Here is a 20,004-nt window from a genome sequence, read left to right as displayed (position 1 = left end):
GATCCGATTACCCCATAGCCTTCTAAATTCGAGGGAATACGACCCTAGTTTGCGAAATCTCCCTCCATTCCACCTTCCCGCACTATCCCCATTCCCTTAGTTTGGAAAAAGGGTGTAAGTGATTGGCTGGTGATTGGTGAGTAGATTCACAACCCTGTGAGTGAAGAAATTTCTCCTCGTCTCAGTCCTAAATGTCCTACCCCTTATTCTGAGACTGTGACCCTGTGCTCTTGACTCCCCTTCCAGGGGAAACATCCTCCCTGCACCTACCCTGTCAAGCCCCTTAAGAATTTTCTATGTTCCAATTAGATCACCTCTCATTCTTCTAAACTCTAGGGAATATCGGCCTTGTCCACTTATCTCTACTCATAGGGCAATCCCCCAGGAACCAGTCTCGTGAACCTTTGTTGCACTCCCTCTGACAAGTATTTGTTTCCTTAGGTAAGGAGACCAGAACTGTACGCAGTACTCCAATTGTGGCCTCACCAATGCCCTGTATGATTAGAACATAAGAACACAAGAAATAGGAGCAGGAGTAGGCCATTTGGCCCCTTGAACCTGCTCCGCCGTTCAATAAAATCATGGTTGATATGATCCTGGCCTCAACTCCACTTCCCTGTCCACTCCCTATAACCCTTGACTTCCTTATCATTCAAAAATTTGTCTATCTCCACCTTAAATACATTCAAAGACCCAGCCTCAACGGCTCTCTGGGGTAGAGAATTCCAAAGATTCATGACCTTCTGAGAGAAGAAATTTCTCCTCATTTCTGTTTTAAATGAGCAATCCCTTGGTCTGAAACTATGACCCCTAGTTCTAGATTCCCCCACAAGAGGAAACATCCTCTCTGCATCTAACTTGTCGAGCCCCCTCAGAATCTTATACGTTTCAAAAAGATCACCTCTTATTCTTCTAAACTTCAATGAGTATAGGCCCAATCTGCTCAGCCTTTCTTCATAAGTAAATCCCTTCATCTCAAGAATCAACCTCGTGAACCTTCTCTGAACTGTCTCCAATGCAAGTATAGCCTTCCTTAAATAAGGAGACCAAAGCTGCATGCAGTACTCTAGGTGTGGTCTCACTAGGGCCCTGTACAGTTGTAGCAGGACTTAGCAGGACTTCCCTACTTTTATAGTCCATCCCCCTTGCAATAAAGGCTAACATTCTCTTTGCCTTTGTGATTACTTGCTGTATCTGCAAAACTTTTTGTGTTTCACGTACAAGGACCCCCAGATCCCTCTGTACCGCAGCATTTTGTAGTCTCTCTCCTTTTAAATAATAAATTGCTTTTTTATTCTTCCCACCAAAGTCGATAACATCACATTTTCCCACATTATATTCCACCTGCCAAATTTTTGCCCACTCACTTAGCCTATCTATCTTCCTTTGCAGATTCTTTGTGTTACCTTCACAACTTGCTTTCCCACCCATCTTTGTATCATCAGCAAATTTTAGCCACATTACACTTGGAGAGGCCTACAAAAGGCCCATCAGTTGGAGGGAACAGTGTGGAGAGTCGGGAGGTGGAGCGGGACGTCGGAGAGGCCTTCAGAAGGCCCATCAGTCGGAGGGAGCAGCGTGGTGAGTCGGGAGGTGGAGAGGCGGGATGTGGTGAGTCGGGACGGCGGAGGGGTGGGATGTGGTGAGTCGGGACGGCGGAGAGGCCCATCAGTCGGAGGGAGCAGCGTGGTGAGTCGGGACGGCGGAGGGGCGGGATGTGGTGAGTCGGGACGGCGGAGGGGCGGGATGTGGTGAGTCGGGACGGCGGAGAGGCCCATCAGTCGGAGGGAACAGTGTGGAGAGTCGGGAGGTGGAGCGGGACGGTGGAGGGGCGGGGCTGGTGCAGCTGCAGGGAGAGAAAGCAAAAAAGAAGTAGAAAGAAATCGAAGAGTGATGTCATAGCCAAGGGTGTAAGTGATTGGCTGGTGATTGGTGAGTAGTTTTTCTTCTTTTTCTTTTCCTTTATCAGTAGGTAACCTTTATCATTGTTGTTGCCAAATTAAGTTAATCTAGGGGCAAAGGGTGTAAAAGACAAGCCTGAAGGCTCTGTGCCTCAATGTGAGGAGTATTCGCAATAAGGTGGATGAATTAACTGCGCTGATAGCAGTTAACGGATATGATTATAATTGGCATGGGTCCAGGGTGACCAAGGCTGGGAACTCAACATCCAGGGGTATTCAACATTTAGGAAGGATAGACAGAAAGGAAAAGGAGATGGGGTGGCATTGCTTTTTAAAGAGGAAATTAATGCAATAGTAAGGAGGGACATTAGCCTGGATAATGTGGAATCTGTATGGGTGGAGCTGCGGAATACCAAAGGGCAGAAAACGCTAGTGGGAGTTGTGTACAGACCACCAAACAGTAGTAGTGAGGTTGGGGACAGCATCAAACAAGAAATTAGGGATGTGTGGAATAAAGGTACAGCAGTTATCATGGGCGATGTTAATCTACATATTGATTGGGCTAACCAAAACTGGTAGCAATGCGGTGGAGGAGGATTTCCTATAATGTATTAGGGATGGTTTTCTGGACCAATATGTCGAGGAGCCAACTAGAGGGCTGGCCATCCTAGACTGGGTGATGTGTAATGAGAAAGGACTAATTAGCAATCTTGTTGTGCGAGGCCCCTTGGGGAAGAGTGACCATAATATGGTAGAATTTTTTATTAAGATGGAAAGTGACACAGTTAATTCAGAGACTAGGGTCCTAAACTTAAGGAAAGGTAGCTTTGATGAAATGAGATGTGAATTGGCTAGAATAGACTGGCGAGTGATACTTAAAGGGTTGATGGTGGATAGGCAATGGCAAACATTTAAAGATCACATGGATGAACTTCAACAATTGTACATCCCTGTGTGGCGTAAAAATAAAACAGGGAAGGTGGCTCAACCATGGCTAATGAGGGAAATTAAGGATAGTATTAAGTCCAAGGAAGAGGCATATACATTGGCCAGAAAAAGCAGCAAACCTGAGGACTAGGAGAATTTTATAATACAGAAGAGGAGGACAAATGGTTTAATTAGGAGGGGGAAAATAGAGTATGAGAGAAAGCTTGCAGGGAACATAAAAACTGACTGCAAAAGCTTCTATAGATATGTGAAGAGAAAAAGATTAGTGAAGACAAATGTAGGTCCCTTGCAGTCAGATTCAGGTGAATTTATAATGGGGACCAAAGAAATGGCGGACCAGTTAAACCAATACTTTGGTCCTGTCTTCACGAAGGAAGACACAACAAAATTTCCGGAAATACTAGGGGACCGAGTGGTCTAGTGAGAAGGAAGAACTGAAGGAAATCCTTATTAGGCAGGAAATTGTGTTAGGGAAATTGATGGGATTGAAGGCCAATAAATCTCCGGGGCCTGATAGTCTGCATCCCAGAGTACCTAAGGAAGTAGCCCTAGAAATAGTGGATGCATTGGTGATCATTTTCCAACAGTCTATCGGCTCTGGATCGGTTCCTATGGACTGGAGGGTAGCTAATGTAACACCACTTTTTAAGAAGGGAGGGAGAGAGAAGGCGGGTAATTATAGACTGTTTAGCCTGACATTAGTGGTGGGGAAAATGTTGGAATCAATTATTAAAGATGAAATAGCAGCACATTTGGAAAGCAGTGACGGGATCGGTCTAAATCAGCATGGATTTATGAAAGGGAAATCATGCTTGACAAATCTTCTGGAATTTTTTGAGGATGTAACTGGTAGAATGGACAAGGGAGAACCAGTGGATGTGGTGTATTTGGACTTTCAAAAGGCTTTTGACAAGGTCCCACACAAGAGATTGATGTGCAGAATTAATGCACATGGTATTTGGGGGTAATGTACTGCTGTGGATAGAGAACTGGTTGGCAGACAGGAAGCAGAGAGTCGGGATAAACGGGTCCTTTTCAGAATGGCAGGCAGTGACTAGTGGGATGCCGCAGGACTCAGTTCTGGGACCCCAGCTCTTTACAATGTACATGAATAATTTGGATGAGGTAATATCTCCAAGTTTGCAGATGACACTAAGCTGGGTGGCGGTGTGAGTTTGAGGAGGACGCTAAAAGGCTGCAGGGTGACTTGGACAGGTTAGGTGAGTGGGCAAACGAATAGCAGATGCAGTATAATGTGGATAAATGTGAGGTTATCCACTTTGGTGGCAAAAACACGAAGGCAGAATATTATCTGAATGGCGACAGATTAGGAAAAAGGGAGGTGCAACGAGACCTGCGAGTCATGGTACATCAGTCATTGAAAGTTGGCATAAAGGTACAGCAGGCGGTGAAGAAGGCAAATAGTATGTTGGCCTTCATAGCTAGGGGATTTGAGTATAGGAGCAGGGAGGTCTTACTGTAGTTGTATAGAGCCTTAGTGAGGCCTCACGTGGAATATTGTGTTCAGTTTTGGTTTCCTAATCTGAGGAAGGACATTCTTGCTATTGAGGGAGTGCAGCGAAGATTCACCAGGCCGATTCCCGGGATGGGAGGACTGACATATGAGGAGAGGTTGGATTGACTGGGCCTGTATTCACTGGAGTTTAGAAGGATGAGTGGGGATCTCATAGAAACATATAAAATTCTGATGAGACTGGACAGGTTAGGTGCAGGAAGAATGTTCCTCATGTTGGGGAAGTCCAGAACCAGGGGATGTAGTCTAAGGATAAGGGGTAAGCCATTTAGGACTGAGATGAAGAGAAACTTCTTCACTTGAGAGTTGTTAACCTGTGGAATTCCCTACCGCAGAGAGTTGTTGAGGCCAGTTCATTGGATGTCTTCAAGCGAGAGTTAGATATGGCCCTCACGGCTAAAGGGATCAAGGGGTATGTAGAGAAAGCAGGAAAAGGGTACTGAGATGAACGATCAGCCATGATCTTATTGAATGGTTCTGCAGGCTCGAAGGGCCGAATGGCCTATTCCTGCAACTATTTTCTATGTTTCTATGTTTCTATGGCCCTTTCAGTCAAATCATTAATATAGATAGTTAATAGTTAAGGCCCCAGCACTGATCCCTCTGGCACCGCGCTAGCCTTCTCCTTTCTCTTTGTCTCTTTAAATTTCTGCTCATCGGATCCCTCGCCCCCCATTATTTAATTTCTACAGCCCTAGTTATTCAATTCGTCAGGACACTGGCCCCAGCCTGGTTCAAGTGAAGCCTCTACCGACGGAACAGCTTGTAGTGTAATTGTAGGAAGACTTCTTTACTCTTATACTCTATTCCCTTTGTAATAAAAGCTAACATACCATTTGCTAGTGGGTCTGCTAGCAGGTATTTGGGAGATTTAAGCTATGTTGGCATTCCTACTTAAAAAAAGAAAGACTTGCATTTATATGGTGCCTTTCCAGATCACGGCACGTCTCAAAGCGCGTTGTAGCCAATGAGTTACTTTTGGAGTGTAGTCATTGTTGTAATGTGGGAAAAATACTTAAAGCATACTTAAAAGGATTTCATTACCATCTTTGCAGTTTTCTCCTGGCAGTAACCATGAGTGCGCAAATTTGAGAATCTCCTCGGTGTTGCGTTTATTTGGTTGTTGATACTCATTTTTCCCCTGGGAATTGCCTTGTCCGCACAATCCGCAAGTGCTCCCGGCCATCCACTGCATTATGGCAACCTGGTTTAGGCAGGCAGAAGGGAAAGAGCAGCTGTTGAAATGGCACTATAATCCTCCATTCATAGCCTGACGAGCTGTTACGTAGACACATATGATGGAAGGAAAGAAAGGAAAAGAAAGAACAGAAAGAAAAGAAAGAAAAGAAAGAAAGAAAGACTTCATTTATATAGCACCTTATACAGCCTCAGGACATCCCAAAGCGCTTTACAGCCAATGAAATACTTATGAAGTGTAGTTACTGTTGCACTGTGGGAAACGCAGCAGCCAATGTGTGCACATCAAGCTCCCACAAACTGCAATGTGATGATGACCTGATAATGTTTTAGTGATGTTGGTTGAGGGATGAATATTAGCAAGGGAAGAACTTCCCTGTTCTTCTTCAAACTACGCCATGGGCTCTTATACAGCCACCTGAGAGGCCTCAGTTTAACGACCCATCTGAAAGACGCCACCTCTGACAGTACTGCATTGAAGTGTCAGCCTAGATGCTGTGCTCAAGTTTCTGGAGTGCATGCGGCATTTTACTGGCGTACTGAGCCTGCCGTAGGCCCCCAACTCAGTGCAAGCTGTCGGGGGAGGAGGCGGAAGCCCGAAAAGGTAAGCTGTAAACTTATCTTGGTGGTGTTAGAAAGTGCAGGAACGTCTGGGTTTCTGCTGCCCCGGCATCACCACCACCCCCCCACCCCACCCCCTCCCCCACACCCCGCCCGAGGAGACCCTGCCGAACCTCTGCACAGTGTACCTGAGTGCCGGCGGGCAGTGGGTGGGCTCTGTGCCACCCGATCGTCGCTGGCCCGCAGCCAGCCAGCTGCCTCTTTACACCCGATTTGGGCGGGCAACTGGCCAGTGAGTGTAAATAAACCTGGCCATTAATATCGCCATGCTTCTCACATTGAAACCAATAAGGCTACAGTTCCTCAGCACTGATATCCCTCACTCTGACCAGCACTAGAAGGATCCCAAGAAAATATATAAACTAACTACATTTTTGTTGAATTGAAAACAAGGTAATGACATGAAGTATTAAGCACCTTGATCAGTTTGCCATCAAAGGAGAGCTTTCCCAGGCCGAATTCTGGTGCCTTTATCTTCAGTCCATTGTCACTTCTCTCAACGGTGAAGAATCCTGTAACAGTAAAGGTCACAGTTAGACAGACGCAGATGCAAGCAAGCCTGCCTGAGCTAGAAGCAGTTGTGAGATTTTCGGAAGCTGCTTCCAGATAGAGACAAATCAGTACGAGTGCTGAATTTGTAAAAGTGAGTGTAATGTTTATAATGACTCGAAAGACTTGTTACTGTAAGTTCACTCAGGTGCAAACCTGGTTCAACTTTATTCGCGCCCAGTGCCCACATGACATTGTACTCGCTCTTATATAGCAGGACCCGCGCACACGCGCGTACAGACCGATGACCTCCGACAGTGGCGCCCCCTGGTGTCTAGTGACCCAAGCATCAATACATAAAAACATCCCCCTTCAAGATCTTAGTATTAGTCTCTTTACAAATTAAGACGGTCTGGGGCTTTTGGCTCACAAGTTGATCGTCTCAGTTCAACTCCAATTCTGGGCGAGCGTTCTGAGTCAGTTATGACTGGAGGCTGAGTAACCGATCTGATGGGAGTGGTAATGACCCTATCAGAAACTGAAAGTCCAAATTCAGTAATGACAGCAGAGTCTTCTGATGAATGAACATTGGTTGGTTGGTCACTGACTGCATTTTCCTCAACCGGTTTCGGTTCATCCGTGTGCCACAGTATTATCTGATCAACAAGTTTCCTGCATGTTTGCCCATTCTGGAGCACGACAATAAACACTCTGTTCCCCTCCTTGGCCGTAACAGAACCAGCGATCCACTTTGGACCTTGACCATAATTCAGCACATAAACTGGATTGTTGACAGAGATGTCACGTGACACAGCAGCACGATCATGATACCATTGCTGATTTTGATGTCTGTTTTCAACAGGATCATTCAAATCAGGATGGACAAGAGAAAGCTTGGTCTTGAGACATCTCTTCATCAGTAATTCAGCAGGGGAGACCCCGGTAAGCGTGTGAGGTCTTGTCCTGTAACTAAGCAATGTACATGACAAGCGAGTCTGCAGTGAACCCTGAGTCACACGTTTCACGCTTTGCTTGATCATTTGAACCACACGCTCTGCTTGACCATTAGACGCAGATTTGAATGGAGCAGACCTTACATGTCTGATACCATTGAGTTTCCTGAACTCCTGAAACTCAAGACTTATGAAGCAAGATCCGTTATTGCTCACAACAATGTCAGGCAAACCATGAGTAGCAAACATGACACGAAGGCTCTCAATAGAAGCTGTGGACATACTGGATGACATAATAATACACTCTATCCACTTTGAATATGCATCCACCACAACAAAAAATATCTTTCCCAGGAAAGGGCCCGCAAAATCGATGTGTATCCTCGACCATGGTTTAGATGGCCACGACCAAAGATTCAGCGGAGATTCCGCTGGTACTTGACTTAGCTGCATGCAAGTATTGCACTGATGCACACATGATTCCAGATCAGAGTCAATTCCAGGCCACCAAACATGAGCCCTGGCAATGGCTTTCATCATGATGATACTAGGATGAGTGCTGTGTAGTTCACGTACAAATTTTTCTCTGCCTTTCTTAGGCATAACAACACGATTGCCCCACAGTAGACAATCTGACTGAATGGATAATTCACCTTTGCGACGGTTGTAAGATTTGGTCTCATCACACATTTCCATAGGTATTGCAGACCAATCACCACTGAGGACACAATGTTTCACAACCGATAAAATAGGGTCATGGCTGATCCAGATCTTCACTTGTTGAGCAGTGACAGGAGTTCCTTCACTCTCAAAAGCATCCATTACTAACAGTAGATCTGCAGGTTGAGGCATCGCCACTTCAGGTGTGGGCAACGGCAGATGACTCAGTGCATTGGCACAATTCTCAGTGCCAGGTCTTTGACGAATAACATAATTATAGGCAGACAATGTCAAAGCCCACCTCTGGATAAGGGACGATGCATTGGTTTCCAAAAACAATGAAATGAGTGGTTTGTGATCTGTTTTGAATTCAAAACGAAGACCAAACAGGTACTGATGCATCTTTTTGACCTCATACACACAGGCCAAAGCTTCTTTTTCTACCGTGCTGTAAGCTCTTTCCGCCTTTGACAAACTTTTCAAAGCATACGCAACAGGTTGTAGCTTACCCGACTCATTTGCTTGTTGGAGTACACAGCCAACCCCATATGATGAAGCGTCACAGGCCAAGATGCTTACACAGATCATAGTGAACAAGCAGCTCGTTCGAACAGAGCATATTCTTGGCTTTCTCAAAAGCTCTATCTTGAGATACACCCCAGACCCAGTTGTCGGCTTTTCTGAGCAGCATGTACAGTGGCTCTAATAAAATGCTCAATCTGGGTAAGAAATTACCGAAGTAGTTGAGTAGCCCAAGGAATGAACGCAGCTCCGTCACATTCCAAGGTCTGGGTCCATTTTTGATGGCCTTGGTTTTCGATGTAGGCCTTATGCTATCAGCAGCAATCTTCCTCCCCAGGAATTCAACTTCAGGTGCCATGAAGACACACTTCGAAAGTTTCAGCCTGAGTCCCACTTTGTCCAGACGATATAGGACTTCTTCAAGATTGTTCAGATGTTCAGCAGTGTCGCGACCTGTGACCAGAATGTCATCTTGAAACATGACAGTTCTAGGAACGGACTTCAGCAGACTCTACATGTTCCTCTGAAATATGGCTGCAGCTGAACGGATTCCAAAAGGACACCTGTTATAGACAAACAGTCCTTAATGGGTGTTGATGCAGGTGTGTTTCTTTGAAGTATTGACAAGCTCCTGTGTCATATAGGCTGACCTCAGATCCGTTTAGTGAACAACTTTCCACCAGCTAGCATGGCGAACAGGTCATCAGTCTTCGGTAGCGGATACTGATCCTGTTTTGAAAATCGGTTAATCGTAACCTTGTAGTCTCCACAGATCCTGACAGTGCCATCACTCTTTAACACAGGAACAACAGGACTGGCCCATTTGTTAAATTCGACCGGTGATATGACCCCTTCACGTTAGAATCTGTCAAGCTGAATTTCGACCTTCTACCTCATCATGTACGGAACAGGCCGAGCTTTATGATAGACAGGTCTTGCATCAGAATCCAGGTGAATCTGCATCTTGGCTCCAGTAAAATTGCCAATGCCCGGTTCAAACAAAGAAGGAAACTTCTTCAGCATTTGAGCGCACAAAGTGTCATCCACCGAGGACAATGCTTTGATATCATTTCAGTTTCACTTGATTTTCTCGAGCCAATTCCTGCTGAACAGCGTTGGACCATTGCCTGGGAGGATCCATAATGGTAAATCGTGAACCACACCATCATACGACACCTTGACTACTGCACTGCCAATCATCGGTATGAGTTCCTTAGTGTAAATACGCAACTTGGCATCGACTGGACTCAGCTTAGGCTTCACAGCCTTAGTGTCCCACAGCTTGTCGAATGTCCTTTGGCTCATTATTGGCTGACTCGCACCCATATACTGCTCCATTGATACAGGCACACATTCAGCTTCACATTAACCATTACCGGTTGGCTCTTTGTCAAGAACGAATACAGGCCATACACTTCCTCCTCGGGTATCTTGGATTGCATATCCAAGCCAGCACTGAACGTGATGAGCAGCAGCACGCTTGTTCAGTTGTGGGCACATTCGCTGAAGATGCCCCACTCTCGAACAGCCTTTACTGATGTACTGTTTAAACTGACACTGATGAGGCCGATGATTGCCCCCACAACGCCAACAGGTTGAAATCAGATTCATACCAGTTGGCGGACTTTGAGCAGCTACAGGTTTCACATAAGTAGTCAAGTAGGCCCTGCCATAAGCAGCTCTGCCAGATGACGTCACAATCTTGTTTACAGTACTTGCTGTGGAGCTCCGACTCTCTGATGATATCTGCCTTAAATTATCATCAGTCGCCCTGCATGCCTGGGCAGTCGCGGTGGCCTTGCTCAAATTCAGCGTTTCTGCAGCCAATAATTTCCGAAGGATCACATCATGGTTGATGCCTTTCACAAAGAAGTCTCGCAGCATGTCTTCCAATGCATTTCCGAACTTACACGGCTCAGCCAGACGTCTTAGGTCGGCGATGAATCCCGATCCTCAGCACCAACATGTGTGTAGACGCGATAGCATGAGATGATGATCCCCTCTTTTGGCTTGAGATGTTCACACACCAGAGCGCAAAAATCCCCATGCTCTTTGTCCATTGGACGTGCAGGCGAGAGAAGATTATTTCTGAGGCCATAAATTTTTGGACCACAAACGGTGAGGAGAACCGCCCTGCGCCTAACTGCGTCACCAGCTTCCTCCATTTTGTTGGCCACGAAATACTGAGTCAGGCGGTTGATAAAATCCACCCAATCCTCACTATCCACGAATCTCTCCAGAATTCCAATGGTGCCCATTGTGCATGTGAAGGTTCTTAAGTTACCTCGTCGCCAAATATAATGTATATAATGACTCGAAAGATTTGTTACTGTAAGCTCACTCAGGTGCAAACCTGGTTCAACTTTATTCACGCCCAAAGTGCACACATGGTATGGTACTCGCTCTTATTATTGTGTTCCTAACACAGATGAGGCTGCACACAGGGAGGTTAAAGGAACAGTGACCTCAGTCTTTATTAAGACACTCCAGAGTGAGGAACAGGCCTTAGGGGCCGGCTTATTTACAGTGCTCCCAAGGGATGCTGGGATCCCATGGGACTTCAGGGGATGAGCTCCCTGGTGGCGGAACATGGGAGTGCATGCTTTACAGAGACACAACATCCCCGCAAAGTCAAAGTGAAAACTATTTACAAGGTGAGGCGGTCAGGAGCCTTTCTTTCCCTGGTGGATCGCCTCGGTACAAATGTCTGATCTGGTGTGTTGGTTGTACCCTCGCTGGGCTGGTATGGTGTTGGCCCTGCAGTGCTGCTGGATGAGCCTGGCCTTGCTGGGCTGTTGGGCGTGATGGGTTCAATTTCCTGGTCTGGCGTGGTGGCGTTGATCCTTTCGGTGTGTGTTGTGGGCTCGAAAAAGGTGGTGTCTGCTGTGGGTTGTTGAGGGCAGTCTGTGAACCGCAGCCTCGTTTGGTCCAGGTGCTTTCTGCAAATTTGTCCATTGTCTAGTTTGATTACAAACACCCTAGTCCCTTCTTTAGCTATCACCGTGCCCGCGATCGACTTGGGACCATGTCCATAGTTTAGCAAATACACAGGTCATTCAGATCAATTTCCCGTGACACAGTGGAGCGACCATTGTTTACATTTTGTTGCTGCTGCCTGCTCTCTACCTGATCATGCAGGTTGGGGTGAACCAGCGAGAGTCTGGTTTTAAGTGTCCTTTTAATAAGCTGGGGACACCCCTGTGAGCGAGTGCGATCTCGTGCAGTAGCTGAGCAGTACTCGGGTTTGGAGTGAGCCTTCTGTGACTCGTTTAAAGCTCTGTTTGATGGTTTGTACTGCCTGCTCTGCCTGTCCATTGTAGGCTGGTTTAAACGGGGCCGAGGTGACATGTTTGATCCCATTGCGGTCTTGAATTCTTTAAATTCGGCACTGGTGAAACATGGCTCGTTGTCACGGACCAGTATGTCAGGCAGGCCGTGGGTGGCAAACATGGCCCTCAGGCTTTCAATGGTGGCGGTGGCGGTGCTTCCCGACATTATTTCACATTCAATCCATTTTGAAAAAGCATCCACCACCACCAGGAACATTTTACCGAGAAACAGGCCTGCATAGTCGACATGGATCCTCGACCATGGTCTGGAGGGCCAGGACCACAAACTTAGTGGTACCTCTCTAGGCGCATTGCTCAACTGAGCACATACGCTGCATTGCTGTACACAGGACTCTAAGTCAGAGTTGATACCGGGCCACCACACGTGGGATCTGGCTATCGCTTTCATCATTACTATACCCGGGTGTGTGCTGTGGAGATCCGAGATGAACGTCTCCCTGCCATTTTTTGGTAGCACTACGCAGTTACCCCACAATAAGCAGTCTGCTTGAATGGACAGCTCGTCCTTTCGCCGCTGGAATGGCTTGATTAGCTCTTGCATTTCAACGGGGATGCTGACCCAGCTCCCATGCAGTACACAGTTTTTTACTAGGGACAACAGAGGACCTTGGCTGGTCCAAGTCCTAATCTGGCGGGCTGGGACAGGTGATTTATCATTTTCAAATGCTTCCATGACCATCAACAAGTCTGTGGGCTGCGCCACCATCAACAAGTTTGCAGGCTGCACCATTTCCACCCACGTGGTGGGCAATGGTAGCCGACTGAGAGCATCCGCACAGTTCTCGGTGCCTGGCCTGTGGCGGATGGTATAGTTATACGCTGATAGCGCGAGTGCCCACCTTTGCATGCGGGCTGAGGCATTAGTATTTATCCCCTTGTTTTCAGCGAACAGGTATATGAGGGGCTTGTGATCGGTTTCCAGCTCAAATTTGAGGCCAAACAGGTACTGATGCATTTTCTTTACCCCGAACACACACGCTAATGCCACTTTCTCAATCATGCTATAGGCCCTCTCGGCCTTAGACAAGCTCCTGGAGGCATAGGCGACAGGTTGCAACTTCCCCGCAACGTTAGCTTGTTGTAATACACACCTGACTCCGTACGACGATGCATCACATGCTAGCACAAGTCTTTTACATGGGTTATACAATACAAGCAGCTTGTTAGAGCATAAAATGTTTCTGGCTTTCTCAAAAGCAATTACTTGTTTTTTTCCCCATACCCAGTTCTCACCTTTTCACAATAACACATGTAGGGGCTCTAAGAGGGTGCTTAACCCCGGTAGGAAGTTACCAAAATAGTTGCGGAGTCCCAGGAACGACCGCAGCTCCGTGATGTTCTGTGGCCTGAGCGTGTTCCTGATAGCCTATCTTGGCGACTGTGGGCCGAATGCCATCCGTCGTGATCTTTCTCCCCAAAAACTCCATGAAGACGCATTTCGCAGCCGCAGCCCTACGCGATCCAGTTGGTAGAGGACCTCCTCCAGGTTTTGTAGGTGCTTGACGGTGTCCCGACCCGTGACCAATATGTCGTCTTGAAAAACCACCGTGCGTGGTACCGACTTGAGTAGGTTCTCCATGTTTCTCTGGAAGATCGCTGCAACCGACCGAATTCCAAATGGGCATCTGTTGTAGATGAACAGTCCCTTGTGCGTGTTGATGCAGGTGAGGCCCTTCGAAGACTCTTCCAGCTCCTGCGTCATGTAGGCTGAAGTCAGGTCGAGCTTGGTGAACCTCTTGCCTCCTGCCAGCGTCGCAAATTGGTTGTCTGCCTTAGGTAGTGGGTATTGGTCCTGTAGCGAGAAACGATTAATAGTTACTTTATAATTGGCGCAAATCCTGACCGTGCCATCACTTTTGAGTACTGGAACAATTGGCCTGGCCCACTCGCTGAATTCCACTGGGGAGACGATGCTCTCGCGTTGCAGCCTGTCCAGCTCGATTTCCACTCTCTCTCATCATGTGAGGTACCGCTCGCATCTTGTGGTGAATGGGTCGTGCCTCTGGGACCAAGTGGATCTGTACCTTCGTCCCGGAAAAGTTTCCAATGCCTGGCTTAAAAAGGGAAGGAAATTTGTTAAGAACCTGGGTACATGAGGCCTCATTGACATGTGATAGCACTCGGATGTCATCCCAGTTCCAGCGGATTTTGCCCAGCCAGCTCCTTCCAAGCAGTGTGGGGCCATCGCCCGGGACAATCCAGAGTGGCAGTTCGTGCACCGTGCCCTCGTAGGTGACCTTGACAATGGCACTGCCCAGGACAGTGATGAGCTCTTTGGTGTTCTCAGTTTCATGTGGATGGGGCTCAGGGCTGGTCTGAATGCCTTGTTGCACCACAGTCTCTCAAACATCTTTTTACTCATGATGGATTGGCTAGCACTAATGTCCAGTTCCATGGCTACGGGTAAGCCATTCAATTTTACATTTAGCATCATAGGTGGACATTTCATCGAAAATGTGTGCATCCCGTGTACTTCAGCATCTGCCTCCTCTCTCTGAGGCTCGAAATTGCTTTGATCCACCATGGACCGATCTTCCTCTGCCACGTGGTGGTTAGCAGGTTTTGCAGAGCTTGCAGTTTGTCTGCAAGCTCGTTGGAGGTGCCCCATTGTTCCACAGCTCTTACAAACATACCCTTTGAAACAGCATGAATAGGCTGAATGGAAGCCTCCACAACGCCAACAAGGTGTGAATTGCCTTGCATTCATCCTTTGTTGTGGACTCTGAGTCATCTGGGTCACCTGAGGCCTGCTGGCAGTTGCAGACTCGTGGTTTCTGACCTGTACATTTCAGCTCGCAAACACAGTTCCAGTTAATTTATGAACATTGCTAGCACTTGTGTGCTGAGAGATTTGTTTGGTGTTATCACTGGTGGACATAACACCTGTGCTATCGCAATGGCCTTACTGAGTGTTGGTGTCTCTGCAGTCAAAAGTTTTCGTAGGATGGTCTCATGGCCAATGCCCAGTACAAAAAAGTCTCTGCGCATCTGCTCCAGGCAGCCATCAAACTCACATTGTCCTGCAAGTCGCCTTAGTTCAGTGACGTAGCTCGTCACTTCCTGACCTTCAGATCGCTGGTACGTATAGAACCGATACCTCGCCATCAGAACGCTCTCCCTCAGGTTAAGATGCTCCCAAACCAGTGTACACAGCTCCTCATACAACTTATCTGTGGGTTTCACCAGAGCCAGAACATTCTTCATGAGGCTGGAGGTCGGTGCCCCGCAGACCGTGAGGAGGACTGCTCTACTTTTTGCAGCGCTTCCTTCTCCGTCCAGCTCGTTGGCTACAAAGTACTGGTCTAGCCGTTTGACATAGGCTTCCCAGTCCTCACCCTCCGAGAACTTCTCCAGGATGCCCACAGTTTGCTGCATCTTTGCGTTGGATTCGTGTACTCGTCGTCAGTTTTTGTGTTCCTAACACAGATGAGACTGCACACAAGGAGGTTAAAGGAACAGTGACCTCAGTCTTTATTAAGACACTCCAGAGTGAGGAAGAGGCCTTAGGGGCCAGCTTATACACAGTGCTCCCAAGGGATGCTGGGATCCCTTGGGACTTCAGGGGATGCGCTCCCTGGTGGCGGAACATGGGAGTGCATGCTTTACAGATACACAACACTTATATACTAGGGCCCGTGCACATGCGCATACAGCCCGATGACCTCCGACAGTGGCGTCCCCTGGTGTCTAGTGACCCCAAGCATCAATACATAACAGTGAGATTGATTCAAAATAAGTTTTTCAGTGCGGAGTGGGCACTGAGTATGGTTACTGGAGCTCACAACAAGCACATTCCAAGGCCCAAAGCCAATTCTGATTTCAAAGCTGTTCAAAAAAAAATGTAATTATTGAAATCTTGGATCATATCTCCGTGGATTATTATAAAAGGAGCTTGAGCTAAAATCTACCAGTTAGCGTTCCCAGTGCAGAGCTAATGCATGATGGGAATACAGTTGGCGAATTCAAGACACTGAGCTCTGTGACTGAATTTTCCATCGGCATGAAGCCCTGCCTGGGGAAGCTAACTTTACTCCATGCCCCCGCCCCCCATCACCCAACTATTATCTTTGTAGCTGTAATGGTCAGGTTTGTTTGTGTCTGACCCACCTGCCCCTTCCCCACTCCCTTTCTAAAGCTAGGAAATGGCTCCTTGGAATCTAGGTGCCCTGAAGTATCTCGACCAAGTGGCCATTCTTCACATGGAGCACAGAATGGGGGCCCTCCTGATCTACATGGATGAGGCAGTCACTGCCTTAACCAACTGAGCCATTAAAGGAGCCCAGACCCACACGTTTTACCTAAATCGCTCTTAAAGATGAACAATAATCGTTAGAATTGCTTGTTTTGGGGTAGAGGGGAATGCTATTATAGGTGACTCTAGTCACCATCATACTCTTCAGCCAGGGACTTATTGAGGCTAGAGTGGAGCTAAACTACAGAACCAGTGGGAACCTGTTCAACCTTTGCTGTCTCCAGGCCAGGTCCAAGACCACCCTAACCTCTGTCGTCGAGCTACAGTTCGCGGATGACGCCTGTGTCTGCGCACATACCAAGGCTGAACTCCAGGACATAGTCGATGTATTTACTGAGGCGTACGAAAGCATGGGCCTTACGCTAAACATCCATAAGACAAAGGTCCTTGCTGCATAGCACTGCCCCCCAGTCATCCACTTCCACGGTGCGGCCCTGGACACCGTGGACCATTTCCCATACCTCATGAGCCTATTATCAACAAGAGCAGACATTGATAACGAGATTCAACACCACCTCCAGTGCGCCAATGCAGCCTTCGGCACCTGAGGAAAACAGTGTTCGAAGACCAGGCCCTCACATCTGCCACCAAGCTCATGGTCCACAGGGCTGCAGTGATACCCGCCTTCCTGTATGGCTCAGAGACATGGACCATGTACAGTAGACACCTCAAGTCGCTGGAGAAATACTACCAACAATGTCTCCGCAAGATCCTACAAATCCCCTGGGAGGACAGACGCACCAACATTAGCGTCCTTGACCAGGCCAACATCCCCAGCATTGAAGCACTGACCACACTTGATCAGCTCCGCTGGGCAGGCCACATTGTCCGCATGCCAGACACGAGACTCCCAAAGCAAGCGCTCTACTCGGAACTCCTTCATGGCAAACGAGCCAAAGGTGGGCAGAGGAAACATTACAAGGATACTCTCAAAGCCTCCCTGATAAAGTGCAACATCCTCACCGACACCTGGGAGTCCCTAGCCAAAGACCGCCCTAAGTGGAGGAAGTGCATCCGAGAGGGCGCTGAGCACCTCGAGTCTCATCGCCGAGAGCATGCAGAAATCAAGCGCAGGCAGCGGAAAGAGCATGTGGCAAATCTGTCCCACCCTCCCTTACCCTCAACGACTATCTGTCCCACATGTGACAGGGACTGTGGCTCTCGTATTGGACTGTTCAGCTACCGAAGGACTCATTTTAAGAGTGGAAGCAAGTCTTCCTCGATTCCGAGGGACTGCCTATGATGATGATGATTGAGGCAGATTTTCCTGTGATTGCCTTAGGGTACATTGGATTGCCTGGGCACAGATGATGGAGGAGGATCTGATTGGGTGAAGTGTAAGGCCATAGGAAGCTTCCCACCTTGATTTCCACCCATTCATTTAAATGGATTGAGAATCGAGCATCCTCCCTTGCACAGTGCTCATTTCTCCCTCTCCGATTTGGCTCTCCAACAGGTCTGAGGGGAATCTGCCCCATTGACCTTTAGTTGAGGATCTCTTTGAACTTTATCTTCAGCAGTTTAGACCTACCTCCTCTTGTCCTGCAGTCATCTGCCATTGAAATTGTGCTCAGTATTGATCTTTTCTACTCCACTTAATGGGCCCAAGTTTCGACACGATAAAAAATGGGCGCCCCTCCGAGCTGGACGGCCGTTTTTCGTGCCTAAAACGGCGCCGGGAAAAAAACGCGCGATTCTGGAGCGCCCTGCAGCTACTTGTCTGTTTGGCGCGGCGCCCAGGGGGGCAGAGCCTACACTCGCGCCGATTTTGTAAGTAGGAGGGGGCGGGTACTATTTAAATTAGTTTTTTTCCTGCCGGCAACGCTGCGCGTGCGCGTTGGAGTGTTCGTGTATGCGCAGTGTGAAGGAAACATTGGCACTCGGCCATTTTTGTAGTTCTTTGTAGCTGTTTAATTTTTTAACATTTTTTAATAAAAGCACATTGCCATCAGCACATCAGCACATCAGCACTGAGGCTTCCTGCTTACTGCCCCTCCCTCCCTCCCTCCCGCTTGCGGGAACGACGCCACATCGCTGAGCTGACTGAAGCACTTTCACACAGGTAGGAAGATGGTTTATTTAATCTTTTCTTTGCTTATAAATGTTTATTCAGGTTGGATTTATTTGTATAATATTTGTAGAAGTATAAATAAGGATTTATTGTAGAATTTAATGACTTCCCTTCCCCCCCCCCCCCCACCTCGTTCTGGACGCCTAATTTGTAACCTGCGCCTGATTTTTTAATGTGTAGAACAGGTTTTTTCAGTTCTACAAAAATCTTCACTTGCTCCATTCTAAGTTAGTTTGGAGTACGTTTTCACTGTGGACACTTTGAAATCAGGCGTCAGTGGCCGGACACGCCCCCTTTTGAAGAAAAAATTCTGTTCCAAAGTAGAACTGTTCTGCCTGACTAGAACTGCAGAAAAAAAAATGTGGAGAATTGCGATTTCTAAGATAGTCCGTTCTCCACCAGTTGCTCCTAAAAATCAGGCGCAAATCATGTGGAAACTTGGGCCCAATATCTTTCTAAACTTTCCTCATAATTCAATCCTTCGACATTCGGGACATCATGTCCCTTCTCTGCACCACACCCAGAGCTTGTAGGAGAGCAAGATTCCCAATATATTTCCAACGTCTACAATGCACAGGTCAGGAGAGTGATGGAATACTCTCCACTTGCCTGGATGAGTGCAGCTCCAACAACACTCAAGATGTTCGACACCATCCAGGACAAAGCAACCTGCTTGATTGGCACCCCATCCACCACCTTCAACATTCACTCCCTCCACCACCGGCACACTGTGACTGCAGTGTGTACTATCTACAAGATGCACTGCAGAAACTCGCTAAGCCTTCTTCACAGAACCAAACCCGCGACCTCTACCACCTAGAAGGACAAGGGCAGCAGGCGCATGGGAACAACATTACCTCCAAGTACCCCTGTAGGTCGCACACCATCCCGACTTGGAAGTATATCGCCGTTCCTTCATCGTCGCTGGGTCAAAGTCCTGGAACTCCCTTCCTAACAGTACTGTGGGAGAACTTTCATCACACAGATTTCAGCGGTTCAAGAAGGCGGCTCACCACCACCTTCTGAAGGGCAATTAGGGATGGGCAATAAATGCTAGCTTTGATAGCGACGTGCACAGCTCATGAATGAATTAAAAAATATATATATATAGAAACATAGAAAATAGGTGCAGGAGTAGGCCATTCGGCCCTTCTAGCCTGCACCGCCATTCAATGAGTTCATGGCTGAACATTCAACTTCAGTACCCCATTCCTGCTTTCTCGCCATACCCCTTGATCCCCCTAGCAGTAAGGACCTCATCTAACTCCTTTTTGAATATATAAATGCTTCGTCCCTGGGTGGGCTCGAACCACCAACCTTTCGATAAACAGCCGAACACGCTAACACATTGCGCCACAGAGACTGACACAATTACATACATTCTTTATATTGAAAAAGTGCAGTTACGTACTTGAACTTGTAAATGGAAGGCTTGCAATTGACTTCTCTTCTCCATCGATGGACAATTGGAGGGTTCCTCCAGTTGTAGATTCCATTTCGATATAA

At 47.5% G+C, this 20,004-nt stretch overlaps 1 protein-coding gene and 1 non-coding gene across 2 annotated transcripts in view; both read right to left on the bottom strand.

Moving 5' to 3' along the window:
* The window catches only part of LOC139269106 (vitellogenin-like), a 114,988-nt gene that overhangs the window by 7,102 nt on the left and 87,882 nt on the right, over positions 1-20,004 (bottom strand). The window contains exons 36-38 of the mRNA XM_070888211.1: positions 19,910-20,004; positions 6,619-6,713; positions 5,410-5,587 (exon numbers count right to left, since the gene is read on the bottom strand). Of these exons, the coding sequence (XP_070744312.1) occupies positions 5,410-5,587; positions 6,619-6,713; positions 19,910-20,004 (368 nt within the window). The remainder of the gene's footprint in view (positions 1-5,409; positions 5,588-6,618; positions 6,714-19,909) is intronic.
* Positions 19,788-19,861, bottom strand: trnan-guu (transfer RNA asparagine (anticodon GUU)). The gene has a single exon. It is a non-coding gene; the product is annotated as a tRNA-Asn (tRNA).

This window comes from Pristiophorus japonicus, chromosome 8 (assembly GCF_044704955.1).
Source record: "Pristiophorus japonicus isolate sPriJap1 chromosome 8, sPriJap1.hap1, whole genome shotgun sequence".
NCBI classification, from domain to species: Eukaryota; Metazoa; Chordata; class Chondrichthyes; family Pristiophoridae; genus Pristiophorus; species Pristiophorus japonicus.
The sequence above is the reverse complement of the archived record's forward strand: the minus strand, read 5'-3'. Positions and strand labels throughout refer to the sequence as shown.